Source organism: Felis catus, chromosome D1 (genome assembly GCF_018350175.1).
Source record: "Felis catus isolate Fca126 chromosome D1, F.catus_Fca126_mat1.0, whole genome shotgun sequence".
NCBI lineage: Eukaryota > Metazoa > Chordata > Mammalia > Carnivora > Felidae > Felis > Felis catus.
In genome coordinates, this window is record NC_058377.1 from 113,652,945 (window position 1) to 113,674,988 (window position 22,044).

The 22,044-nt window shown below is 65.3% G+C and overlaps 2 protein-coding genes across 3 annotated transcripts; both read left to right on the forward strand.

Annotated features, from left to right (window-relative positions):
- The first annotated feature begins 234 nt into the window (after positions 1–234).
- TH (tyrosine hydroxylase) lies at positions 235–7,666 on the forward strand. Its single transcript, XM_003993778.4, has 13 exons — positions 235–336; positions 1,648–1,860; positions 2,913–3,087; positions 3,301–3,389; positions 3,801–3,868; positions 4,167–4,217; positions 4,623–4,768; positions 4,849–4,984; positions 5,130–5,199; positions 5,807–5,863; positions 6,104–6,199; positions 6,324–6,457; positions 7,278–7,666. The coding sequence occupies exons 1-13, from the start codon at positions 247–249 to the stop codon at positions 7,435–7,437; spliced, it is 1,485 nt and encodes a 494-aa protein (XP_003993827.2). The 5' UTR covers positions 235–246; the 3' UTR covers positions 7,438–7,666.
- Positions 7,667–9,881: 2,215 nt separating this feature from the next.
- On the forward strand, positions 9,882–10,830 carry INS (insulin). 2 transcript variants are annotated; one of them, XM_019811180.2, is made up of 3 exons: positions 9,882–9,952; positions 10,136–10,338; positions 10,625–10,830. In XM_019811180.2, the coding sequence occupies exons 2-3, from the start codon at positions 10,152–10,154 to the stop codon at positions 10,768–10,770; spliced, it is 333 nt and encodes a 110-aa protein (XP_019666739.1). In that variant the 5' UTR covers positions 9,882–9,952; positions 10,136–10,151; the 3' UTR covers positions 10,771–10,830.
- Positions 10,831–22,044: the final 11,214 nt, after the last annotated feature.

Consider the following 22,044-nt stretch of genomic DNA (forward strand, 5'->3'; position numbering starts at 1 on the left):
GAGATGATTCAGAGCGCGGGCCGCTGCCCTGCCGGGTGCCTGCGGCAGGGACGCAATTAGATTTAATGGGACAGAGCCCTTTCTCCTGCGCGACTCGGCTCCCGCCCACCGCCTCCCTCAGGCGGCAGGAGGGGAGGCGAGGAGGTGGGAGGTGGGGGGCCCACAGGGGCCTTGACGTCAGCTCGGCCTATAAGAGGCCGCCTGGCGGAGGGCCGTGGAGGTGAGCCCCGGACGGACGCCCGCACCATGCCCACTCCCAACGCCGCCTCGCCGCAGGCCAAGGGCTTCCGCAGGGCCGTCTCCGAGCTGGACGCCAAGCAGGCCGAAGCCATCATGGTAAGAGGCCAGAACGGGCCGGAAGCGCAGGGGTGTCCCCCGAAGACCGGCAGGGGCCGCAGACTCAGGGTGCCCGCAACGCCGTGGCCCCGGGCGTGGTGCGCGTGTGACCGCGTCCCGGGCCCTGGCGGTGGCTTGTGGTGGGAGGTGCTGGGCCAACAGGCACGGACCCCGGTTCCGAGCCCCAGGGCGGTCGGGGCTCCAGGGCGATTTCCATCTGCCATGTCACCCGTCCCCCAGCCACGCGTCTGTGCCCGCGTGTGACCTCCTGTCTCGAATCCCACCTCCCCTGCCAGCAACCCCGGGCCCCCCTGGCCACCAGGACGGTCCCCAAGGCGTCAGCCACCACCCGAGGGCCCCCTGAGTTTGAGAGGTCTGTACTGGGGATTCTCACCGGGCCAGTACCTCCAGGACCCTCTCGGCCCGGAAGAGGGGCCTTCAGGGATGTCTCGGAACAGTCAGCTCCCCCAACGTTTCAAATAGGCTTTCGTGTTTCGACCTTCAAGGAAAATGGGCTTTGGGTTCTGGAAACGTGATTTGCAGGCGGCCACTGCACCCCCTCCCCCCGCCCCCTGCCCGGGTTCTCAGTGAGATGGCCTCCCCACCCAGGGAGGCCCGGGGACACCCCCAGCCCCCCCAGTTCTGTCCATCCCCCCGAGGTCAAGTGGGGACTCTCGAGGGGCTTCTCCTGCACCCTTACCATCACCATCCAAGACCCGATGGTACCAGAACCTTCCTGGAAGTTCAGCTCCAAGGGATGAGCCCCAGACATGCAGCCCCTCCCCCCCACAGGCCTGGGGGCTCTGGTCTTGGGGACAGGCTGCGGCCCCGGGCATCTGGGTCCAGACGAAGGGCTAACTTTGGCCACGTGTCCCCGTGCTGTGGGGAAGGGCCAGGAGGGGACCCTAAGGAGAGGTCATTCCGAGGGGCTGGCCTGGGGGGGGCCTCCCAGGAGCCAGACGTCCCTTCCCTGCCCTCCCCAGCGCTCTGGCCGCTGTCTACCTGAGTCACACCTCAGGTAGACACCTCCTGTCGCCTCATCCCGTTAGGGCCTGGGGACAGACGCAAGGCTGCCTGGGGGTGCCGTGGGCCCATCCTCCCGCCACTCTGTGGCCGCTCATCTTCCCGGCTGCCCCCCACTCCCCCCCTCCACCATCCGGTGGGGACATAGGCGAGGCCTGGCCTGCCGGTCCCTCCCAAGTGCACAGCCTGTGCTGTGGCACCAGCGGGTCAGAGCCTGGGACCGGGGGTGGCCCGAGGGCAGGGGGGTGGCCCGAGGGCAGGGGGAGCTGGCGCGCTCTCTGCCCGTAGTCCCCGCGCTTCATCGGGCGACGGCAGAGCCTCATCGAGGACGCTCGCAAGGAGCGAGAGAAGGCAGAGGCCGCGGGGGCCGCCTCCTCGGAGCCCGGGGACCCCCTGGAGACCGCAGTGTTCAAGGAGAAGGACGGAAAGGCCACGCTCAACTTGATCTTCACCCTGCGGGGCGCCAAAGCCTCACTGTCCCGGGCCGTGAAGGCGTTCGAGGTGAGGGCAGCAGGTGACTGGTGTGACCAGTGTGGCTGGTGTGGACCTGGCTGTTTCAGAGGCCAGCCCCGGCTGCCCAGGCCACTGAGGGCAGGGGGGAGAGGGGGCTTTGCTCCCCCAGAGCTCCGGGGACCCCGTGGCCCTCACGGTACCCACCGTGATCTCAGGAACTCCCTGAGCCTGAGCGCTTGGGCTGAGGCCACCAAGCCCCGCTGCCCCTCCCAGCCCCGCCCCCACCCCATCACACATGGGGTGAGCGGGTGTGGCTCCTGGCAGGGCGGCCTGGACAGTAGGGTCCCCTCATAGCCTGCCCCTGATGGGCTCTGGCTAACGTGACGGCCGATTGCATCAGGTGATGTGACCACAGCAGGCCGGGCGGGACGCTGGCCCTTGGCAGAAATGCCCAAATGATATTACAGCTGGCCTGTTCCAGCTCCTGGACGCCGTGTGGCCTGAGGGCCCGTCGAGACCCGTGTGCCCTCGTTGCTGGGCAACGGGAGGTGGCGGTGGTGAGCAAGCCTTCCTGCCAGACCCCCAAGCTCTCAGCGGGCTTAGTCTGAGAGGGGGGCTGAGCCTCCTGGTCCGGTCACAGTGGGATCTAGGCACCCCCACCCCCCCAGCCCCTGGGTGCGGCCGGTGGCCAGTGGGCCCAGATGAGACCACCAGGGATGGCGGGACCTTCTGACCAGCGGCTGGGGACTCAGGCTGCTTGGGTGTGGCCGAGGGACACATCACGTCACCCACAACACTGGGTTAAGGGGCCGCGGTGACGACTCCCATTACACACACTGGTCAAAATGCAATTCCCCAGCCACAAGCTCGGCCCAGGCCGCGGGTCCGACCTCAGTGTGGAGCACAGCATGGGCATCCCTGGTGGCAAAGGTCTAGGCGGGGCCTCCGGGCAGAGCCCGGGGCGGTTCCTCCTTCCCCTCTCCGCCTTCCTCTCCCTTCCTGCGTCCGTCTCTCCCCGTCTCTCTCTCGGTCTCTCTCCATATCTCTGTCTCTCCCCGTCTCTGTCTCTCTCTCCATCTCTCTCTCTCTTGTTCCCTAAGACGTTTGAGGCCCAAATCCGGCACCTGGAGACCCGGCCGGCCCAGAGGCCGCGCGCAGGGGGCCCCCACCTGGAATACTTTGTGTGCTGTGAGGTGCCCAGCGCGGACCTGCCCGCCCTGCTCAGCTCCGTGCGCCGGGTGGCTGAGGACGTGCGGGGCGCCAGGGAGAACAAGGGTAAGGCTGCTTCCACTGCCCTCGAGGGCTACCCGTGACCTCGAGGTGGGGGCAGAGAAGCTCCCGCAGGGGACCCCTGAGGTGACCGCACGTGCGGCCTGGGGGACCCCCTCCCCGCTGGCTCGGGCCTCCTGCCCCTCTGGGACCCCCGAGAAAGCCCCGAGGGAGGCCCGACGCTCACACAGGCCTGTGTCCCTTCCGTCCTCCTCGAAGTCTTCTGGTTCCCAAGGAAAGTTTCCGAGCTGGACAAGTGCCACCACCTGGTCACCAAGTTTGACCCTGACCTGGACTTGGGTCACCCGGTGAGCTGCCGCCTCCCGGGGCCTCCTGTGTCCCCATACTCGTGGCCAGGGTGGTGGGTGTGGGCCCCAGGCCGACCCTGGATGGGGAGTCTGTCTGCTGCCCAGCTCCTGGCCAAACCACCGAGGCCTGGCTAAGGGCGGCCGCCAGGCACCTCCCGGTGCCTCGGCCATAGCGGGGCTGGTGGGCAGGGAGGGGTGGTGAGCAGGGAAGGGGGCCAGCGAGCTGGGGGTGGTCGGTGGGCGGGGAGAGGGGTGACTGGTGGGGAGGGGCCCAGCTGGGCAAGAAGGTGCAGTGGGTGGGAAGGTGGGGAGAGGCGGGGCAGCAGGTGGGAGGGGGCGGTGGCAGGGAGGGAGGGGTCAGGTGGGGCGGGGCGGCGGGCGGCCTCCTGAGCGCGTCCACTGTGCGGGCAGGGTTTCTCCGACCAGGCGTACCGGCGGCGCAGGAAGCTGATCGCCGAGATAGCCTTCCAGTACAAGCAGTAAGGACCCCTGGGGCCTCAGCCCCAGGGACCCAGACCCTGTCCTGTAGCCTCACACTTGGCACACTGGGGGAGGGGTGTCTTTGTGTCTTTGACCAACACCGTCACTGTGGTCACTGGCCTGGGCCCCCAAGTCACGTCGAGGAAACCAGGCAGCTTGCTGAGGCCACACGGCCAGCTGGGCGTCCAGCCCCAAGCCCCTCCTGTCTGCTCTCCACACGCCCTTCGCGAGGGGGCCCCGTTGACCTCCCCACACGCCCCCGAGGGGGCCCCGCTGACTGCACACCCCCCTCTGCAGTGGTGACCCCATTCCCCGTGTGGAGTACACGGCCGAGGAGATCGCCACCTGGTAAGACCCCGGTGCCCATCCCAGGGTGGAGGGGCAAGGAGGGCCAGGGGAAGACCCCCCCCAAGTCCCCACGTGTGATGGCCAGGTGGGGAAAGGACTTCCCAAGGCCCTGATTGTCGGTCTAGAGGGACAGGCTGGTGGTGGGTCAGGCCGTCCCCACGGCCTCTGTCCCTTGGAACCCCCCACAGCCGTGGGCAAAGGCCCCTCCCAGTGGTCAGGGTCTCCAGGGTCCAGCGAGAGGCCTGCAGTGGGGACCTCCCCCGCCCCCACCATGGAGCCTGCCGAAGGCAGAGCACAGTGAGGAGGGGAGGGGCCGGCATCCAGGTCGGGGGCAGGCCTGGCTGCCTGGGGACGCGGGGCACCACAGCCAGGCCTGAGACCCCCGCCTGAGACCCCCGCCTGCAGGAAGGAGGTCTACACCACCCTCAAGGGCCTCTACGTCACTCACGCCTGCCGGGAATACCTGGAGGCTTTCCAGCTGCTGGAGCGTTTCAGCGGGTACCGGGAGGACAGCATCCCTCAGCTGGAAGACGTGTCCCGCTTCCTGAAGGGTGCGCGGGCCGCGGGGAGAGGCGCGGAGGAGGGAGGCGCCCACCCTGCCCGGCGCCCTGACCGGCCGGGGTCCTTGCAGAGCGGACAGGGTTCCAGCTGCGGCCCGTGGCCGGCCTGCTGTCCGCCCGGGACTTCCTGGCCAGCCTGGCCTTCCGAGTGTTCCAGTGCACCCAGTACATCCGACACGCCTCCTCGCCCATGCACTCCCCGGAGCCGTGAGTGTGCACCTGCACCGGGCCCTGCCCCTGCCGCCCAGCCTCCCCACGCGGGGCCGGCAGAGAGGGAGGGGGCCGGGGGCGGGCAGCCGGTCCCCTGGACCGCCCCCCCCCCCCAGCACCGCCCCTCTCCCCACCCCCACAGGGACTGCTGCCACGAGCTGCTGGGGCACGTGCCCATGCTGGCCGACCGCACCTTCGCTCAGTTCTCCCAGGTCTGTGCCCCAGGCCCCAGGCCGGGGACCCGCCGGGCTGAGGGCTGGGGGGCGTGCTGCCTGAGCCTCAGCGCCCTGCCCGAGTCCCTCTGTGGCTGGACGGTGCCCGCTTGGGCCCACGAGGCTTCAGGGAGAGGCATCGTCCTGGAAGAGAGGGGTGGGTGAGCCGCACTGGCTACACTTAGACCTGTTCTGGGCAAACCGCTTATAAAAATGAGGAGGCGTTGGCGGGCCTGGCGCAGCGGGCCGGTGGGCGGATTCCCACGGCCTGTGCTGCCACCTGCTGGCTGCTTCCTGAAGAGACGTCTTGGGCCCTCGATTGATCCTGGGAGGGTCCCTGCATCCCAGGAGGGCCCCCCACACCTGCATACCTGTGGGGTCCTCTCCATCTTGGGAGGGGCCCTGTATACCTGGAGGACCTTTGCATCTTGGGAAGATGCCCCATCCCAGGGGGCTCCCCGGAGCCTGGGAGGGTCCCCGAATCCCCAGACGGTCCTTGCGTCCTAGCTGGTGTCCAGGAGGCCCCTGGGGTGTCCTCGCCCCACGCAGGCGCCCGTGCAGTGTTGGGCCGAGCCTCTCCCCTCTCAGCCTCCCCTTTCCTCCACAGGACATCGGGCTCGCGTCCTTGGGGGCTTCCGACGAGGAGATTGAGAAGCTGTCCACGGTGGGCGCCTTCCCCTGCAGGGCCTTGGGGGGCTGGCCCCAGGGTGCCTGGCTTCAGGGCAGGGCCCCCCCGCCTGGGCCTGGGCCCCCACTTCTGTCCGGGGAGTGTCACCTTTACGCTGTGACCTCGCCAGGGTCTGGCCGGGCGCTGCCCTGGGTGGGGGGTGCCCCAGGCCCGAGGCTAGGTGGGCCGCGGTGTGGGCAGCGGCTACCGCTGCCAACGCTGTGCCCGCCCCGCCAGCTGTACTGGTTCACGGTGGAGTTTGGGCTGTGCAAGCAGAATGGGGAGGTGAAGGCCTACGGCGCTGGACTGCTGTCCTCCTATGGGGAGCTCCTGGTGAGGCCACCCCGCCGGGGGACCCTGCCCCACCCACATGGCCTCCAGGCCTCGGGAGGCCCCCCGGGGAGGGGGACGCGGCGGGCCAGGGTGGGGGGCCCGTGACCCTGCGGCCTCCCCCCAGCACTCCCTGTCTGAGGAGCCCGAGATCCGGGCCTTCGACCCGGATGCTGCAGCCGTACAGCCTTACCAGGACCAGACTTACCAGCCCGTCTACTTCGTGTCCGAGAGTTTCAGCGACGCCAAGGACAAACTCAGGTGCCCGGGCCCCCCAGGTGCCCCCAGACCGGGCGAGCCTGCAGCAGGCCCGGGCCTGGGAACCCACTGTGCACACCCTTCCCACAGTAGGACCCCCAACCAAAAAGTCCAGGGAGGGGGAGAACTGCTGGTGGCCGGGTCAAGGCCACGTGTTGGGAGGCAGAGTGTGACCTTTGGAAGAAGGATGCGTGGGGTCCTCCCCAGCCTCTAAGCAGCTGGTGCCATGGGGTGGGACAGAGGAGAGGGGCAGGGGCGGCCGAGGGCCGGTGTGGAAAGCCTGGGGGGCCTGGAGGGAGCAGGCACTTCCGGGGGGGGGGCCTGAGGGCGCGTGACCACCGGCGTCTGGGCAAGAGGGCAAAGCCTGAGATGCGTCCCACCTGCTCATCCTTGGAGAGGGTCTTATTTTCGAGTCAGGGGAAACTGAGGCCCAGGGGCGGTGTGTTCAGAGTGGAGGTGGGGGGAGGGCTGGATCCCACAAGCAAGCATAGGACCAGCAACAGAACTGGAGCTCTGCACAGCACACGGCCCGGGGAAGGCCGCCTGGAGGAGGTGTGGGGAGGGATGGGGGTCCGGCAGAGATCTGCCTGGAACAGGCCTGTCCCTCCTCCGTCCCTCCCCCTGCAGTAGGCTCGGTCCCCATCTTGTCCGAGCAGTTGGTCACACGGAGAGTTTTGGGGGGTGCAGGCAGCTCTCGCCCTGCGGGGATGAAGGAGGCCGTCTCCTGGAGGCCGCAGACCCTGCCCCTGCTCCTCCCCGTCTCCCCAGGGTCCCCTGAGTCCCCGCCAGGTGACCCAGGGTCCATACCCACTGCCCTCCCTAGGAACTATGCTTCCCGCATCCAGCGCCCCTTCTCCGTGAAGTTTGACCCGTACACGCTGGCCATCGACGTGCTGGACAGTCCCCATGCCATCCGGCGCTCCCTGCAGGGCGTCCAGGACGAGCTGCACACCCTCACCCATGCGCTGAGCGCCATCGGCTAGTACAGCGGGAGAGACCCTTCCCCCGCCTGCCCCGGCCCCTGCCCAAGCGAGGGGCTGGGTCCCCGGGCAGCCCCAGAGCCCGCTGGAGACCGTCCCTGCTGGAGGGCACCCCGCTGACCCCCGCCCCACTGCTTCCCCGCTCGGCCTGCGGGCGTCCTTGTCCCGCCCGTGACGCTGCGCGCTGCCCGCTCCCGATCTCAATAAAGGAGAGAACCCCTCTGAGCACCTCCCCGGCCTCCACGTCTGAGTGCTGGGCTCCGGGGCCGTGACAGTGTGCTGGGGACCTCACACCCCGCTCCTGGCCTTGCTCTAGGGTTTCACCTCTGTACTCCGCCTCCTCCGAGACCCCGCCAGGCAGCCCAGGCCAGGCAGGAGACCCCTCTGTGCCCGGATGCCCGGCTCACCCCAGAGGACCAGCCTGTGCTGAGCATCCCCCCCCCCACCCCGCCCCGGCAGCTCCGGAGGGCCGAGGGGGTCCTGGCTGAGCCTCCTCATCTCAGCACTGTGGCAGCATGGGGGTGGGGCCGGGGGGGCGGTCCCTGGGGTGGGGGCAGGGCTCACAGCTGTGCAGTCGGTGGGGGGGTGCGCTGTCCGAGGCAGGCCTGCAGGCCGGGCCTTCGCCACAAGCTTCGTGTCCCCCCTAGGAGGAGGACAGGGGCCCCACCCCCACAGAGCAGGGCCTGGGAATTGTCCCCAGAATGTATGTTGACGGAGTGCTCAGTTGAGCTGCTTCCCAGATGACCTCTCTGGGCCTGCGTCCCCGGCAACGCGCCTGGGGCTGGATTCCGAGCTCTGCAAGTTGCCCCTCCGCTCACTCGAGGGGTCCGGACATGACCTTCCGGCTCGGACCCCCAGCATTCCCCACGGCTGGCCCAGCCCAGGGTGACCCCTCCCACCCCTACCCCTGGTCCTCGGAGAGAGCGGCCTGGGGGCTTCCCGGGAGACACCAGCCAGTCTCCCCAGGCCCTACTCACTCCTGGCGGCCACTCACCACCACACACCTCCAGGGCCCTCCCTGGCTTTGAGCTGTCAGGACGGCAGGCCTGGCAAACCCCGACTCATCTGTCAAAGGCCTCGAGGCAAAGCCCTCTGCCCCAAGCCCTCCGTGGGGGTCTGTCCGTCCCTCATCTGTGGCTTAAGCACCTTGTCTGTGCCCAGGTCTCCCTTACCCCAGTGGGGCCATTTCTGACGGCCGTGAGCCCTGGGGAAGGGCTGAGGGCTAGCCCCGGCCCCCTCCAGCCCTACCGGCCCCTGGGCTGTGCCCTCTCACCTGGCTCTAGCTCCACCCAGCCCCCTGTCCTGCATGGTCCTCTCAAGAGACCCCCCCCCCCAGACCTTCCCTGCTGTGTGGCGGCCTTGGGGGTCATAGCGGGCACCGCCTCAGCATGGCCTGGGCGGAAGCGGCAGTGGGGAAGGTGCCCGTGAGAGCGGGCATCCAGCCTGCACAGAGTCCCGCATGGGGGGCGGGGCTGAGCTCGGAGCAGGCGGCCAGCCCCTTCGTGGTCCCGTGGCTGCTCCAGGGGTGCACAGTAGGACGTCCTGGGCAGGGGGTCTCGGTATTCCCTAGGCTGGAGAGTGGGGTCCATGCTGGGGGCGCGGGTGGGTGCAGGACACCCCCACCCCTCCCGTCCCTTTGGTCTGAGGCAAGAGGAGGAGGCAGGCTGAGTTCCTTTCTCAGCTGGAAAGGGCCCACAGACTCTGGGGTGCCCAGAGAGGGTTGCAGGTGGCCGGGGGAGGGGAGAGGGTCCTGGCCTCCCTCCTAGTCCTGGCTGGGGCGGGGGGGCTGGGGAGCACCAAGGGACCCAAACCGTGTGGCGGCCAACGGGGCTGATGGTCTGAAAAGGGTCAGCGTGGGGGAGACGGGCAGGGGCTCCAGAAACAGGGGTGGGCATCCAGAGGATACGTGGGTGGGTCATGTGGGGCCCCACACAGAGGCCTAGCCCCAGAGTCCACACGGTGGCTGGTCCCCAAGCTCAGCTCTCCCTGCGGCACCCCAGGGTGCTGGGGGGGGGTGGGTCTCAGCGAGGCTTCTATGCTGAGGTAGGGGTAGGGCCGTGAGCAGGGGGGGGATACTCCCCCGTGCACCACCCAAGGGGCCCAGGAGGAAGACTGGAAACTGTGGCACGGGCCCAGGGTCCAGGCAGAATCCCCCTCCCCGGGGCCCCCGCTCCCCTGGACTAATGTGGAAAATGTGGCTCAGGCGAGGCCTGGGGGGGGGGCTCTGCTCCTGGGGAGACGTTGGTCCCCAGCTGTGAGCAGCCATCGGGCCCCTCGTTAAGACTCTAATGACCCCGTGGCCTGAGAGGTGCTGACGACCGAGGAGCTGTTCCCGCGGACCCAGCACCGGGGAAATGGGCCAGAAATTGCAGCCTCAGCCCCGGGCCATCTGCCACTGTCACCGGGGGGGCTCCGATGGGCCAGGCGGTGGGGTCGGGAGCTATAAAGCCGGCGGGGCCCAGCAGCCAGCAGCCCCCCCCCCCGGGACCACCTGCACCCTGACACGGACGGCAAGCAGGTCTGTCCCCACGGGCTCCCCGTCAGCTGAGTCCAGGGTGTCACACGGGGCCCCGGGCCCGGGCTCTCGAGCCGGCGGGAGGACGAGGGCTCCCAGCACAGAGCATCTGGGGGGCGAGCGCAGGGCGGGGGTCCTGGGTGCGGCGCGTGCCTCTCGCCGGCCTCAACCCTGCCCGTCCCCCAGGTCGCTGTCCCCCGCCATGGCCCCGTGGACGCGCCTCCTGCCCCTGCTGGCGTTGCTGTCCCTCTGGATCCCTGCCCCGACCCGAGCCTTCGTCAACCAGCACCTGTGCGGCTCCCACCTGGTGGAGGCGCTGTACCTGGTGTGCGGGGAGCGCGGCTTCTTCTACACGCCCAAGGCCCGCCGGGAGGCGGAGGACCTCCAGGGTGAGCCCCCGCTGCCCCCGCTAACCCCACCCCGGCTTCCCGCCTGGCGCCCCGGGGGAATCGGGCCGGAGTTTTAAAAAAGAAAAACCACATTTCCCCTGGTGACATCCCGAAAGGCCCGCGTCGGGCACCGAGGGCCCCCGTGTGGGCTCCTGCCCTGGCCCGGCCCTGCGGCCCGGGAGCCTGCGGCGGGGTGGGCGCCCCACGGCCGGCACGCGGGCGGGCGGGCGGGCGGGCGGGAGGCGCGGTCTGTCCCTGAGCGGCCGTCCGCCTTGCTGCCCCGCAGGGAAGGACGCGGAGCTGGGGGAGGCGCCTGGCGCCGGCGGCCTGCAGCCCTCGGCCCTGGAGGCGCCCCTGCAGAAGCGGGGCATCGTGGAGCAATGCTGTGCCAGCGTCTGCTCGCTGTACCAGCTGGAGCATTACTGCAACTAGAGGGCGCCCGGAGCCCGCCGCCCCTGCGCCCCAACCCGTCCAATAAACCCTTGAACGAGCCCCGCTCGCGTGGTCTGTGTGGCACGGGGGCTGAGGTGTTGGCCGGGGGCCGGGGCGGGGGGGGGGCCCGCAGAGACCCCCTTCCTCCTCTGTCTACGCGGGTCCCTCCGCGCTTTCCCCACGCCCACCGGGCACGGGCAGGCTCCTGTCTGCCCGCCCCCCGCTGCCCTGGGCACCCTCCCCCGCCCCCCGCCCCCATCCCTGGCTGCTTCAAGACAAGACAGAGAAGGGTTTGGGGGGCCCTGGGGGCCGGCTGGGAGCTGAGTCCCTTAATTCAAAAGCCTTGAGCTCTCAGGGCCCCCAGAGAGCTTTCCAAGGAAAGAGACTGAGAACATTCCAGCCGCTTCTCCCCACCTGGCCGTGCGGGCTCTACGTTTAGTGTTTTTTCTGATGGAAGCCCTTGGAAAGGTGGGTGGGAGAGGGGGTCCTGCAGGGGCAGGGGACAGAGAAGGGCACAAGAGGCTGTCCGGGGCTGGCCTTTCTCAGGGCCCCTCCACCACCCGGCTCTGGGCCGGACCGGGGCAGCCTCAGCCCCAGCGCAGAGCGAGCCAGAGGAAGCCCTGGAGGAATCAGGAGGAGCCACACGGCAGCCCTTGAGCTGACGGGTGGACTCAGACCCCGCGGGCACTGGGCAGGGCCCTCAGACTTAGCGCGCAGCGGCACCCCGGCTGTGGCCCCCCAAGACTGCAGCCCACAGGGCCAGGGTCAGGGCCGGTCTCCCTGCCACCCTGTGGCCCTCTCCTCCTGCTCAGCAGCCCCAGACCCGGCGCTCAGTCCCAGCAGTGCCATCGGGCCTAAGGATGAGGTCACTTGGGGGTCGGGTCTTCAGGGGTTCACACCCCTCCTCCTCCGGTGTGGGTCCGTTGGGCACACCGCCCAAGCCGCCACCTGGAATGCCAGGGAGCCTGGGGGCTGTCTGGGCCGGCTGTGGCCGGGGAGGTCAGCGGGTGACCCTGGCTGCACAAAAGCCTGGCCGGCCTGCCGGCCGCCCAAGCCAAACCAATCTGCACCTTTCCTAAGGCTCCGCCCGGGCCGGAGCTTGGGATGGCTGGGCCCTGGGGCCGGGCGCCCGGGCCCCCCGAGGCTGCAGACCGCTCAGAGGTGGCCTCGGAGCCCGAAGTAGATCCTCCTGCTGGGACCTGGCTGTCCGGCCAGCCTGCCCGCAGCCCCGGGGCTCCCTGCAGGGCCGCCCCCTCCCCATGACAACATCAACACCCCCAGAGCTGTGGCAGTCCCCAGCTAGCCCCGCCCCTGGAGCGGACGGCTGGACACTGGACCCGGAAGAGGAGGGGGGGGACTGTGCATGGGAACAGCAGGTGGCCCCATCCACAGGGACAGAGGCAGGGGCGTCCTGCAGAAGTTGAGGTACGTAAGTACCCGTGGCCTGGGCTGGGAGCGGCTGGGACTGGAAGTAGGCTGGTGGGGTCAGGGTGTCCTGGAGGCAGCAGTTAGCTAAGCCTGTGTCCCCGCAAGACCCTGGAAAATGGCCCAGGTCTCCCCCCCCACCCCCCACCTGCGGCCCTCAGGTGCCGGAAAACTCTGTGGAGGGGAGCGCAGGAGCCCTTTGGGGCCCAGGGATACATGGGGCCATCCCAGCTGGGGGGGACTCCCAGCATAGCTGGTCTTGGGTGTAGCTGGGGCCACAGGGGAGGGTCCACGTTCACGGGGTGGGAAAGACCGCCCGCCCGTGAGACCCGGTCGTGGTCGGAGGCCACCCTCGGCCCTGCTACCGGGGCAGGGCCCTCCTGGTGAGCCTTTCCCCCCAGCCCCCAGCCGGCCATGGCTGTGATCTTGGGAAGGTGCATGGGACCCTCTCCAGAGCCCCTCCACAAACAGCTCATGGAGGCAGGGAGAAGGGAGGCAGGGAGATGCCCAAGGTCATCAGGGTCTCAGGTGGCAGAGGAGAGGTCAGACCCAGTCTCCTGCTTGGCACCACCCTGGGCACTGGACCTCAGATGCCCCTGCTCCTTGGGGACCCCAGGTCACCCCATGGCAGCCAAGCCCCAGGCCATGCCTCTGCCACCCCATCCGGGCCATGCTCCGCCCCTTCTGGGAAACGGGAGGACAATCGTCCTGTGTCCTCAGACCCTGCCTGCCCTTGGAACCCGGGCTTCCCTCACCCATGGGGCTGGCAGTGGTGTTGGCCACACCCAGCCCTGCGTGTCACCTGGCATGGGGGGCAGGAGTCCAAATGCCCCCGAGCCCGGGGCAGCGGGGTGTGGAGGAGCAGTCCCCTGACCCTGCCGGGTCCCCCAGCCCCCTCACTGGGGGGGCCAGGGCCTCCCGGGGACGTTGTAGCCCCCACACTTGCCGTCACGTCTGCTCTGTGTTTCGCCATCACAGTGCCATGTGGGGTGGGAGCTGTTGCGCCTGTGTTCTTGACGGGGAGACTGAGGCTGGAGCCAGGATGTCTGTCCCTCTGGTGCCCGCACGCTGAGGACATTCTGCCTCCGGCACCGATGAGCGGGCGCTTCCGCCTGGCCCTTGGGGCAGTATTTGCCTTCTCCTGTCGGCAGTAAATATTTACCGTCCTCACTGTTCTCCGGGCCTGAGCAGACCCTGAGGGGCAAGGGGGTGGGTGCAGGGATGCCAGGGTGGGTCCACTTGCTCTTGAAGGCCCGGTGCCTTGGGTGGGGGTGGGGGGGGTGGTGGTGCGGTCCAGGAGAGGGAGCGAGACTAGGAGCCAGTGACCTGAGCTCCTGGCAAGGCCCCCTGGCAGAGACCCGGCTGAGCCCTGGTGAGTCTCTGCATCCAGCGAGGCCGTGAGGGGAGATGCCTGTGTTCCCCTTGAGGGAGTCTGCCCTCGGGCCCGGGCACGGTGAGGCCCCCAGTGCAGGTGGCGTCCCTGGACGCCTAGGCACCTGTCCGAGCCAGGCAAGAGGGCCAGGGCGGCCATTCACAGATATGACCAGCAGAGGGCACCAAAGCCCCACTTTTGATGCATGCGACTCCCGCGGTCCAGGCCCATCGTGCTCTCTGAAAGGATCTGTGTCTCCCAATTCCTGCCATTGGGCACTCTCCGGGGCCTCGGGGAATGCCCGATGGGCTGGCCACCCAGGCTCTAGAGGCCTTGAGGTTTAGGAAGGAGACGGGCTGTGTAGTGTCTCAGGCCCCCAGTCTTTCCGGTCCAGGCTTCTCCGTGGGAGCAGCCGGACAAGGTACCAGGTCCCCAACATTCTGAGAAAGTCTCCAGGGTGATCCTGAGCCCCGATCCCCAGAAATGCAGAGCCCTGGGGTGGAAGGGAGGTCCTTGGGGGTGACCTCCTTCAGCCACCCCCTCACACACACACACACACACACACACAGTGTGGCTGAGCAAGCCGAGGTCAGCGGAGGGCCAGGCGCCCACCCAGCTGGAGCTCTTGCTGAGGGTCTGCAGGGCTCTGAGGGACTTGAGGCTGGGGGCTGGGGGGTGGCCGTCACTGTGAGGCCAGGTGGTCCCTCCCCGTGCTGGTACCACCTCAGTCCCCGTAGCCCGAAGGCTTAGGTGAGGCAGGGACTCGGGGACCCAGGGGGCCTCCGGAAGGGGTCCGGCCGGGCCAGGGTTCCCTCCTTCCTGTGCTACCCCCTCTCCCTGCCGGCTGCTGGCGGGAGAGGGGTCAGTGCCAGAAAGAACATTTTGGGGACGGAGGCAGACAGGGGTCTGGGAACCGCAGAGATAAACAGGGAGGCGGGGGCCTCCTGCCTCCCTCCCTCCACCCAGCACTCTTGTTTCTGGGTTCGTCACAGGGACAGGGAGGCAGATTCCTTCGAACGTGGAGGCCGACCGAAGCGTCTCCCCATGTCCCCTGCAGCCTAGTCAGGCTGTGGTGGTGCAAGCAGCCCCACCCTGCCTCAGCCCAGCCTTCCCACCTCCTGCCCGTGTGCAGTTGTGGGGGGACCGGTCCCAACGGTCTCCCTGGGGCTCCCCAGGAAGCTGGGCCTCGGGCCATATGACAAGGTCACCCCATAGTCCCCACCCTTCAAGGCACTGGGCTGACCACATGGGGTCCTGGGGGCACCGCTGGGTCTGTGGCTACGCTGCACTTGGGATCCATCAGGCCGGGAGTGGACATAAGTCCTGTTCCCCCCAGCTGCCTGTACCTGGAGGGGCTCAGAATTTCTAGACCCAAGAGCCCACCCCCGGACCAGCCACACTCAGGGCTCCCCATCTGTGACCCCACGAGGGGTCCTTCCCCACCGTGCCTGTCTCTGGGCCTTGACAGGGAGGACAGTAGGGCCCCCAGCCTGAGCGGGGCGCAGGGGGAAGGGGGGGAGGGCTGGCCCCGCCCCCTCCAGCCCCATGTGGAAGAGGCTGCTGAGCCATCAGAACCTGGGGGGGAGGGGGCCACATTCGCCGGCCTCACTCTGACCCCCTTCCCAGCCCATCTGTGTTTTTGGAAAACAGAGCCCGCGCCCCAGCAGCCCTGCCAGCTTGTGGCTGTTCACGCTGGGACTCAGAGCCCCCCCTTTGTTCTTCAAAGGCCATCCTCACTTCATAACTTGGCCCTGTTCCGGCCCAGCCTCCCGCGGGGCCACCTTGCCTGCCCCCCAACGCCCAAGGGGGGACCTTGGAAATTCTCTTCCTTCTTTAGACCTCAGGTTCTGAGCTGTGGCTCAGTCCCACGTGGATGCTCAGTGGGCAGCAAGAATGGGGCTGGGAGGAGTTGAATTTGGGAGGTCCTGGAGTAAAGCTGAGACTCTGAACCTGGATCTCTGGCTTGCCCTGTCCTCCCTGACACTCTCTGACCCTCTATGGCCCTCCCTAATCCTCCCTGGCCCTCTGTGACCCGCCATGACCCTCCCTGACCCTTCCTGGCCCCCCGTGGCCCTCCATGGCTCTCTGTTATCCCCATTCTGGCCCTCTCCAACCCTCCCTGGCCCTCCCTGACCATCCCTGGCCCTCCCTGGCCCTCCCTGGCCCTCCCTGACTCTCCATGGTCCTTCCTGGCCCTCCGTGGCCCTCTGTAACCCCCCTGGCCCTCTCCAACCCTCCATGACCTTCTCTGGCCCTACCTGCCTCTTCCTGGCCCTCTGTAGCTCTCTCTGGCCCTCCATGGCCCTCCCTGGCTCTCCATGGTACACTCCTGAGGTCTGCTTATCCTGTCTGAGGAGATCTTCAAGAGGCAGGGGTAGGGAAAAGGTGGAAAGGCCCTCTCCAGGGCCCAGAGGGTGGGTTGATCCTTGGTTGCTCACTGGGGGTGCTTCCTGGACCCCAGCCCAGCTGTGGGAAAGGAAGTGGCAGAGAGGTCAGGCTCTGGTGGAAGTTAGCTCTAGTCACACAATCAGCTCCTAACAGAAGGCAAGCTGGGAGGCTTCCTGGAGGAGGTGTCTTGTGCCCCTACAAAGGCATCTCAACCTTGAGGACAAGTCCATGTCAGGCTGTCGCTATGGGTGGAGCAAACCTAGGCCAGGGATGGCTGTGAGTCAGGTACAGCCCAAGCCACTCTCTCTGGAGTCACAGTGACAGCTGTGTTCACACAGAACTGATGTTCCCCGGGCCCTTCTCCATGGCTGGGCATGCACTGGTCCCGGTCAAAAAGGAGGGACAGGCTAAGGTCTGGAGGACATGTGGGCACCTCCCCTCCCCTCAAGCCTCAGCGTGTCGGGGCCAGCTGGAGTGTCGACCTGGGCTGGTGCAAGGCTGAGGGGAGAGAGCTGGGAGACCAGGCAGGGGTCGTAAGTCCTTGCTGTGCTGCTTGTGGCTGTGTGGCCTTGGGAAAGTTACCCTGAACGTCTCTGGGCCTCAGTTTCCTCATTTATCTGAGGGAAACCAGAGGAGACTGTCCCTGCCTTGGCTGCTGAAGGGTCCAGTGTGGTGGCAAGGCATGTGGTGGGGGTGGGGGGGGGGGGTGGCGGGGAACCGGTCCCGGGGCCTGCCGCAGCAGTGATCAGCAGGCCTGTCCCGGACACCATCGGTTCCTTCCCCAGCAGGACAGACTTCTTCCAGACCGTGTTGCCACATCATGCACTGTCCCCCATGGGCCAGGTGTGGGGGGGAGGGGCCACGGAAGGCCAAGGCAGGGCTTCAGGCTTAGCGATCTGTCCCGACTCTGCTGCTTGCTCCCAGTGTCCGGCAAACTGCTCGTCTCTCTGGGACTCGGTGGCCCAGACACAGCACCGTGGATCTGGTTCTCCTCCCAGGATGGTGGGCAAGAGGGAGCTGACGCAGTCCCCACATTGTGGTCCATGGGCATGTGAGGGCCCTTGCCAGGAGGGCAAGCTTCCCAAGGGAGGAGACTCAGGGCTGGGGTCCTGGGGGGCCTGCACGGAAAGGAGAATGAGGCCAGCTGAGAGCAATGGAGAAGGGAGAGCAAAGCCACCGTACAACCTGGGGACCTGTTGGCCCAAGACCCTCATGGGGGAGATACCTTTGCAGCTCCTGGGACTCCCCAGACTACCAGTCCTGCCCTGGCTGAGCTCCCTCTCCCCAAACTCCAGAGCCCTCTTGGGTAGTGACTTTTACCTGCAAGGGATAGACAGGCCTCTGGAGGCAGGTGTCCCAGCACTAGCCGGGCCCTGTGGCTTCGCTACCAATGGTCTAGGATGCATCTCCATACAGTCTCAAGAAAGAATATTCTAGTGCCAAGGGTTAGGGGAGTCAGGGACAAATACACATTCACGTCGGGAGAGCAGAATAACGAGTGTTTATTAGCATTTACCCTGCACCAGATGCTGGCGTCTGGGCCTCTGTGCACATGGGACCCATGAGGTTCAGAGGGTGAACCGACCTGCCCACATCCATTGGCAGAGCCAGGGCTTGAACTGGGTCAGCCTCCAAGCCTCCCCTACCCATCCCTCTCCCCCATGTGAACACATAGCTGTGTGAGCAGTGCAACGTGGCCCCTGGGCCCTGTCAGGCTGGCTCCCCCAGGGCCCTTGTGATGTGACCTTGGGACTTCAAGGCTGTGTGCAGCCCCCAGCAGCCTCCCCTGGCCTGTCAGACTACCTGCTGCATGGACACGGCAGAGCCATATGGTATCCGACGGTGCCAGGCTCCTGGGACAAAATCTAGCGTGTTCAGAATGGCGCTCCGGGTTGTCTCAGTTCTGAGGTTTGGTAAAGTGATGTAGTTGCCCAAAAGGCTATTACTGATTTAAGCAAAGGTGGGTTTTCTGAGGCTGCGGCTGCACTTCTACAAGTAGCCACAAGGTGTCAGGCTCGGGCCAGGTTTGGAAAGCCCTGCTGGGAAGAGAGCTCAGACAGCAAAATTCAGCCCATCCCTGCTCATCCCAGGGTCTCTGCCTCTGGACGGGGTCCCAACATTCTTCCTGGAGCTTCTCAGTAATCGATCTGATTTTATTCTGATACGAATGTAATACAGGGCCCTCTAGTTTTCAGAACACAACAATGCTTCTGGAAGGTGGTGCACCTGTGGCTTTGGGCATCCACCTTGCCACATCCTTTGGTGTTGGGGAGTCCCCCAAATGGGGGGAATTCCCTTATGCCTCCCTCCACCACCTGTTCTGTAATGCCAGGATGGAGGTGGATAAGAGCCTCAGATCTGAGCACAAAAGGGTAGAGATCACCTGTACCCTGATGCTGTAGGGGGCCCCCTCCATAGACAGAAATGTACCTTTGCTCCCCAGCTCTCTCCTCAGAGAGTCTCAAGTTGTAGTGTCTAAAACTGGTGGGCTCTTTCCGCTTTAATTCTAGAAGCGGCCGCCAGGTGTCAGCATGAGGCCGCTCAAGCAGCCCAGTGGAGGAAACCTGGCACTTGGGCTTCCTGGGGGTGCTCCAGGACTCTCTTGAATAAGTGAGGACCTGGCCAGAGACCCAGGATGGGATGATCTTCTCCCAGGCCTAAAGGCAGGAGGGGCAATGAGGTTATTATTATGAGGTGTCCCTTCCTCCCTGCACTCCAAATTTGTCCCTTGTGTGTTCCCTCCCACTACTCTCCTGTGCTCTCCCCATGTGCTCTCCTTCCACCAAAGAAAACAAGTGGAATGTAGGGTTGTGGGTCACAAGCCCCACACCCACTTCCCTGACCCCCAAAGCCTCTAGTCTTGTCTCAGTGGTGCCATGGCTTAGCTAGTCCTCCAGGGGTCCTCCCCACCCAAAACCCTTTCCTCTCTCCTTTCCTCTTGCTTGAGCATTCTGGGCTCCAAGATTTTGATAGGCTAAAATGACCCTGCATGACTCTTTTTTGGGCCAGGCCTGAGATGGGAATCCAGATCAAGGCAGAATTCAGATTCAAGATACCGTTTGGGAGCTGGGAGTTTCCACGTTTTCAGGAGTTTGATCTGTGGGTTTGAAAGGCCACTTCCCTTTCAGCCTTTTAGCTGCCCACCTTCTCAGTCTGGTGAGCCTCCCATGAAATCCTCACGTCTGGCTTGGGGTCAGCCCTTCACTCTCCCTAGCCCCACATGTGGCTTGGCAAGCCCTGGCTAAGTTTTCCCATAAGAACCTGGCAATAGCCCCTTGAAACATCTGGGCATCTTGCAGCAGATAGCAGGGGACAGCACAGGATGCAAAGCCTTCAAGCCACAGAGCCCAAAGCAGAGTCAGAGCCCATACAAGCAGGTGACTGCTGCACCACAGGAACTGTGGACTGCTTCACGCTGACTCCCTTCTATGTGCCCAGACCTGACTTAAGGCCCTTTAGCATCCCTTCGTCCCTCCCCATCCAAGAGCCCAGCAAAGAGTCCCTCCTGCCCTCTTCCCATGAGGTGGTGTGGCTCTGGGGCATCTGCATCCTTTGGGGCACAGCTGCCAGACCTGAGTACCCCCCTCAAGTCTCTCTTCCCCACCAAAAGTCTTATTCTCTCCATTGGATGTCCCTTCCCTTTGGCTAAGGAAGGGAGTTCAGGTGATGGCTTGAGAGAGAAAGGGAAAGGGAGAGTTAAACCCCAGCATGTGCCAGTAAGCTGGGTAAACTAGGGTGCAAGGGTACTGGGAGGATGGGAGTGGTGGCCTTCTGGGAAGTACAGACGTCTTTGCCTTTCAGCGAGTCTTTGCTCTGTGGTCTGCTCTCCCTGCAACCTTGGGAGAGAGGCTTAAATTCCCAGTGAGATTTAGTCCAGTCAGGTCAGCACACCTGCTGGGCCCTCCCCCAGCTGCTGATGGCTTTGAGGCCATGCTTCGATTGGAGTTTCAGCCAGACTCAGAGGCTGTGAACCCAGCATCCCACCCAGGGTGTCCGTGATCAAGCAGGACTGGTGCTCAGAGCTGTCATCTGCCATCATGCATGCAGTGCAGGGGGGCCAATCAGGAGTAACTGGTGAAGGGAGGAAACTCCCAGACGAGTCCCCTGCCCTTGAAAGAAGGAGGGACATGACGACGTTGCACTGCAGCTGCCTTGGGAGCACCTGGAGAGAGGTTTTTCTGATCACTCTCGAACCCTGCTTCATTCTGCATATGGCCCATCGCCATTTTACCCGTGCCACGCCCACTGGCATTCCAGGGTGTCAAGTGACTGCCAGGTGTCAATCTCGGGAGGCCCCGCCCACTCTCCACCCCTCCAGATAGTCCCACCTCCTAGCTAAAGGGAGTACTTCCGGTTAATGTCCACGCCCACACAAGCCTCTCCGAGGGGTTAGGGGGCTGGCCAAATCTCCACCCCCTAATGCATGTGCCCTGGCGTGAGAAGGTGCCACAGCCAGCTGCCCAGTGGCCTCAGCACCACTGAGTGGGCACAAAGCTACCCAATTTGGAGGGGCTCGAGGAAAGGCATGGAGGGGACGAGGAGGTGAGGGGCAAAACTGTAATTTCAGTTGGCATTTGAGCAGGTGCTGTGGTCAGCGGTGGAGACCCTCTCCCGCTTCTAGGGGCTGTTAATATGCACACTCTAAAAGTGCCCTTCATCGTCTCTCCAGCCTCAGCCTCGTCCCCCACCTCCTCCTCCCCGTCAACCCGGCTGGAGGGTTTGGGCACCACAGCCAGAGCACCCCCTGCTTTGGCGGCGACTGCTAATATTGACCCGACCAGCAGATCATCGGCCGGGCAGTTTCAGCAGAGAGCTTTGGGCACCAGTGACTCCCCCGTCCTCTTCATCCACCGCCCGGGAGCTTCGGGGACTACGCAGCGACTAGAGTACAGGTGACCGGGTTTCCCTCCCTCTTGCTGCAGCCTCTCAGTGTGAGAGAAAAGCTGTATTCTAAGTGTTGAGGCACGGGTGGGCTGGGGGCTTGAGGCAGCTAAAAGTATCCCCGTTTCGCAGGAGGGACACACCTCTGCTGCAGGAGGAAGGGTGAGGGCAAGCTTCCTAAGAACAGCCTCAACTTTGGAGGGTACAGGAAAGACAAGTGGGGAGGGGGCTTTTCCATAGGTCCCCACAGAGTCACAGAGGCTTTTGCAAGGAAAATAGGTTTTCCTTCACTAATCTGCCAGGCCAAGTGGGAGGGGCAGGAGTGGAGGGTAGGGCTGCCCTTCCCAGCAGGAGTGAACAGCTGTTTTTGCAAATGTAAAGGGCATGGCTTTTCTGTGTGAGAAATTTGTTCTTGCTGCACCACCACCGCCCCCACCCCCCTACCCCCCCCCCACCCCCCGCCTCCCAGTCCCAACCAAAGACAAACAGGACACTGTGCAGAGGGCCGGGGGCCCAAGATTTTGGAGCAGTTTTTTTATACCATTTTAAAAGCAAAGCACCCCCCTTCTCCCCACTCCCTACACCTCCTGACCATAACCAAAGAACCCCACTAAGTATTTGGAAAGGGGAGTGAGAAGGAAGAGGATGAAGGGCAATGCGGCTTGTACCCACGGCAGGATTAAAAGAGTAAAGCTTCTCTCTCCCTGCTGGCGGGCCCAGTTCTCCTGTTGCCTCTCTTGCCCACAGAACTGAGTGGTGGGGCAAGGGCAATTTCCCGGGGGAGTGCATGATTCTGTCCCCTCCATGTGGGGTCCCAGACTCCTCCATACACCCAGTGTGGTGTTTGTGGGGACAGATCTCATTTCCCCAGGGAAGCTCAGTGTCCCACTGTACCTCTCCAACCATCCAGGGGCTTTCTGAATACAGAGCTGTGCCCTTTGTTTTGTTCCTGACCCCCTCCTAGCTTCCACCCAATGTGGGAATGTTGGAGTTGGGGGGGGTCATATTGTGTATTGTGATCCCCCAAGGCATGCCTTTCGTGTGCAACCCCACCCCATGCCCAGGCACAAGTCCACACCAGCCAGGAAGGGGCAGGCCACCCAACAGAAGGGTCTCCTGCCTCTGTGGGCAAGCAACATTTTCAGGCTTGGCTGCTGGGAAGTCCAGCTTTAGGTGAACTGTGGGCCTCTTCCTCCTTCCCTTGTACT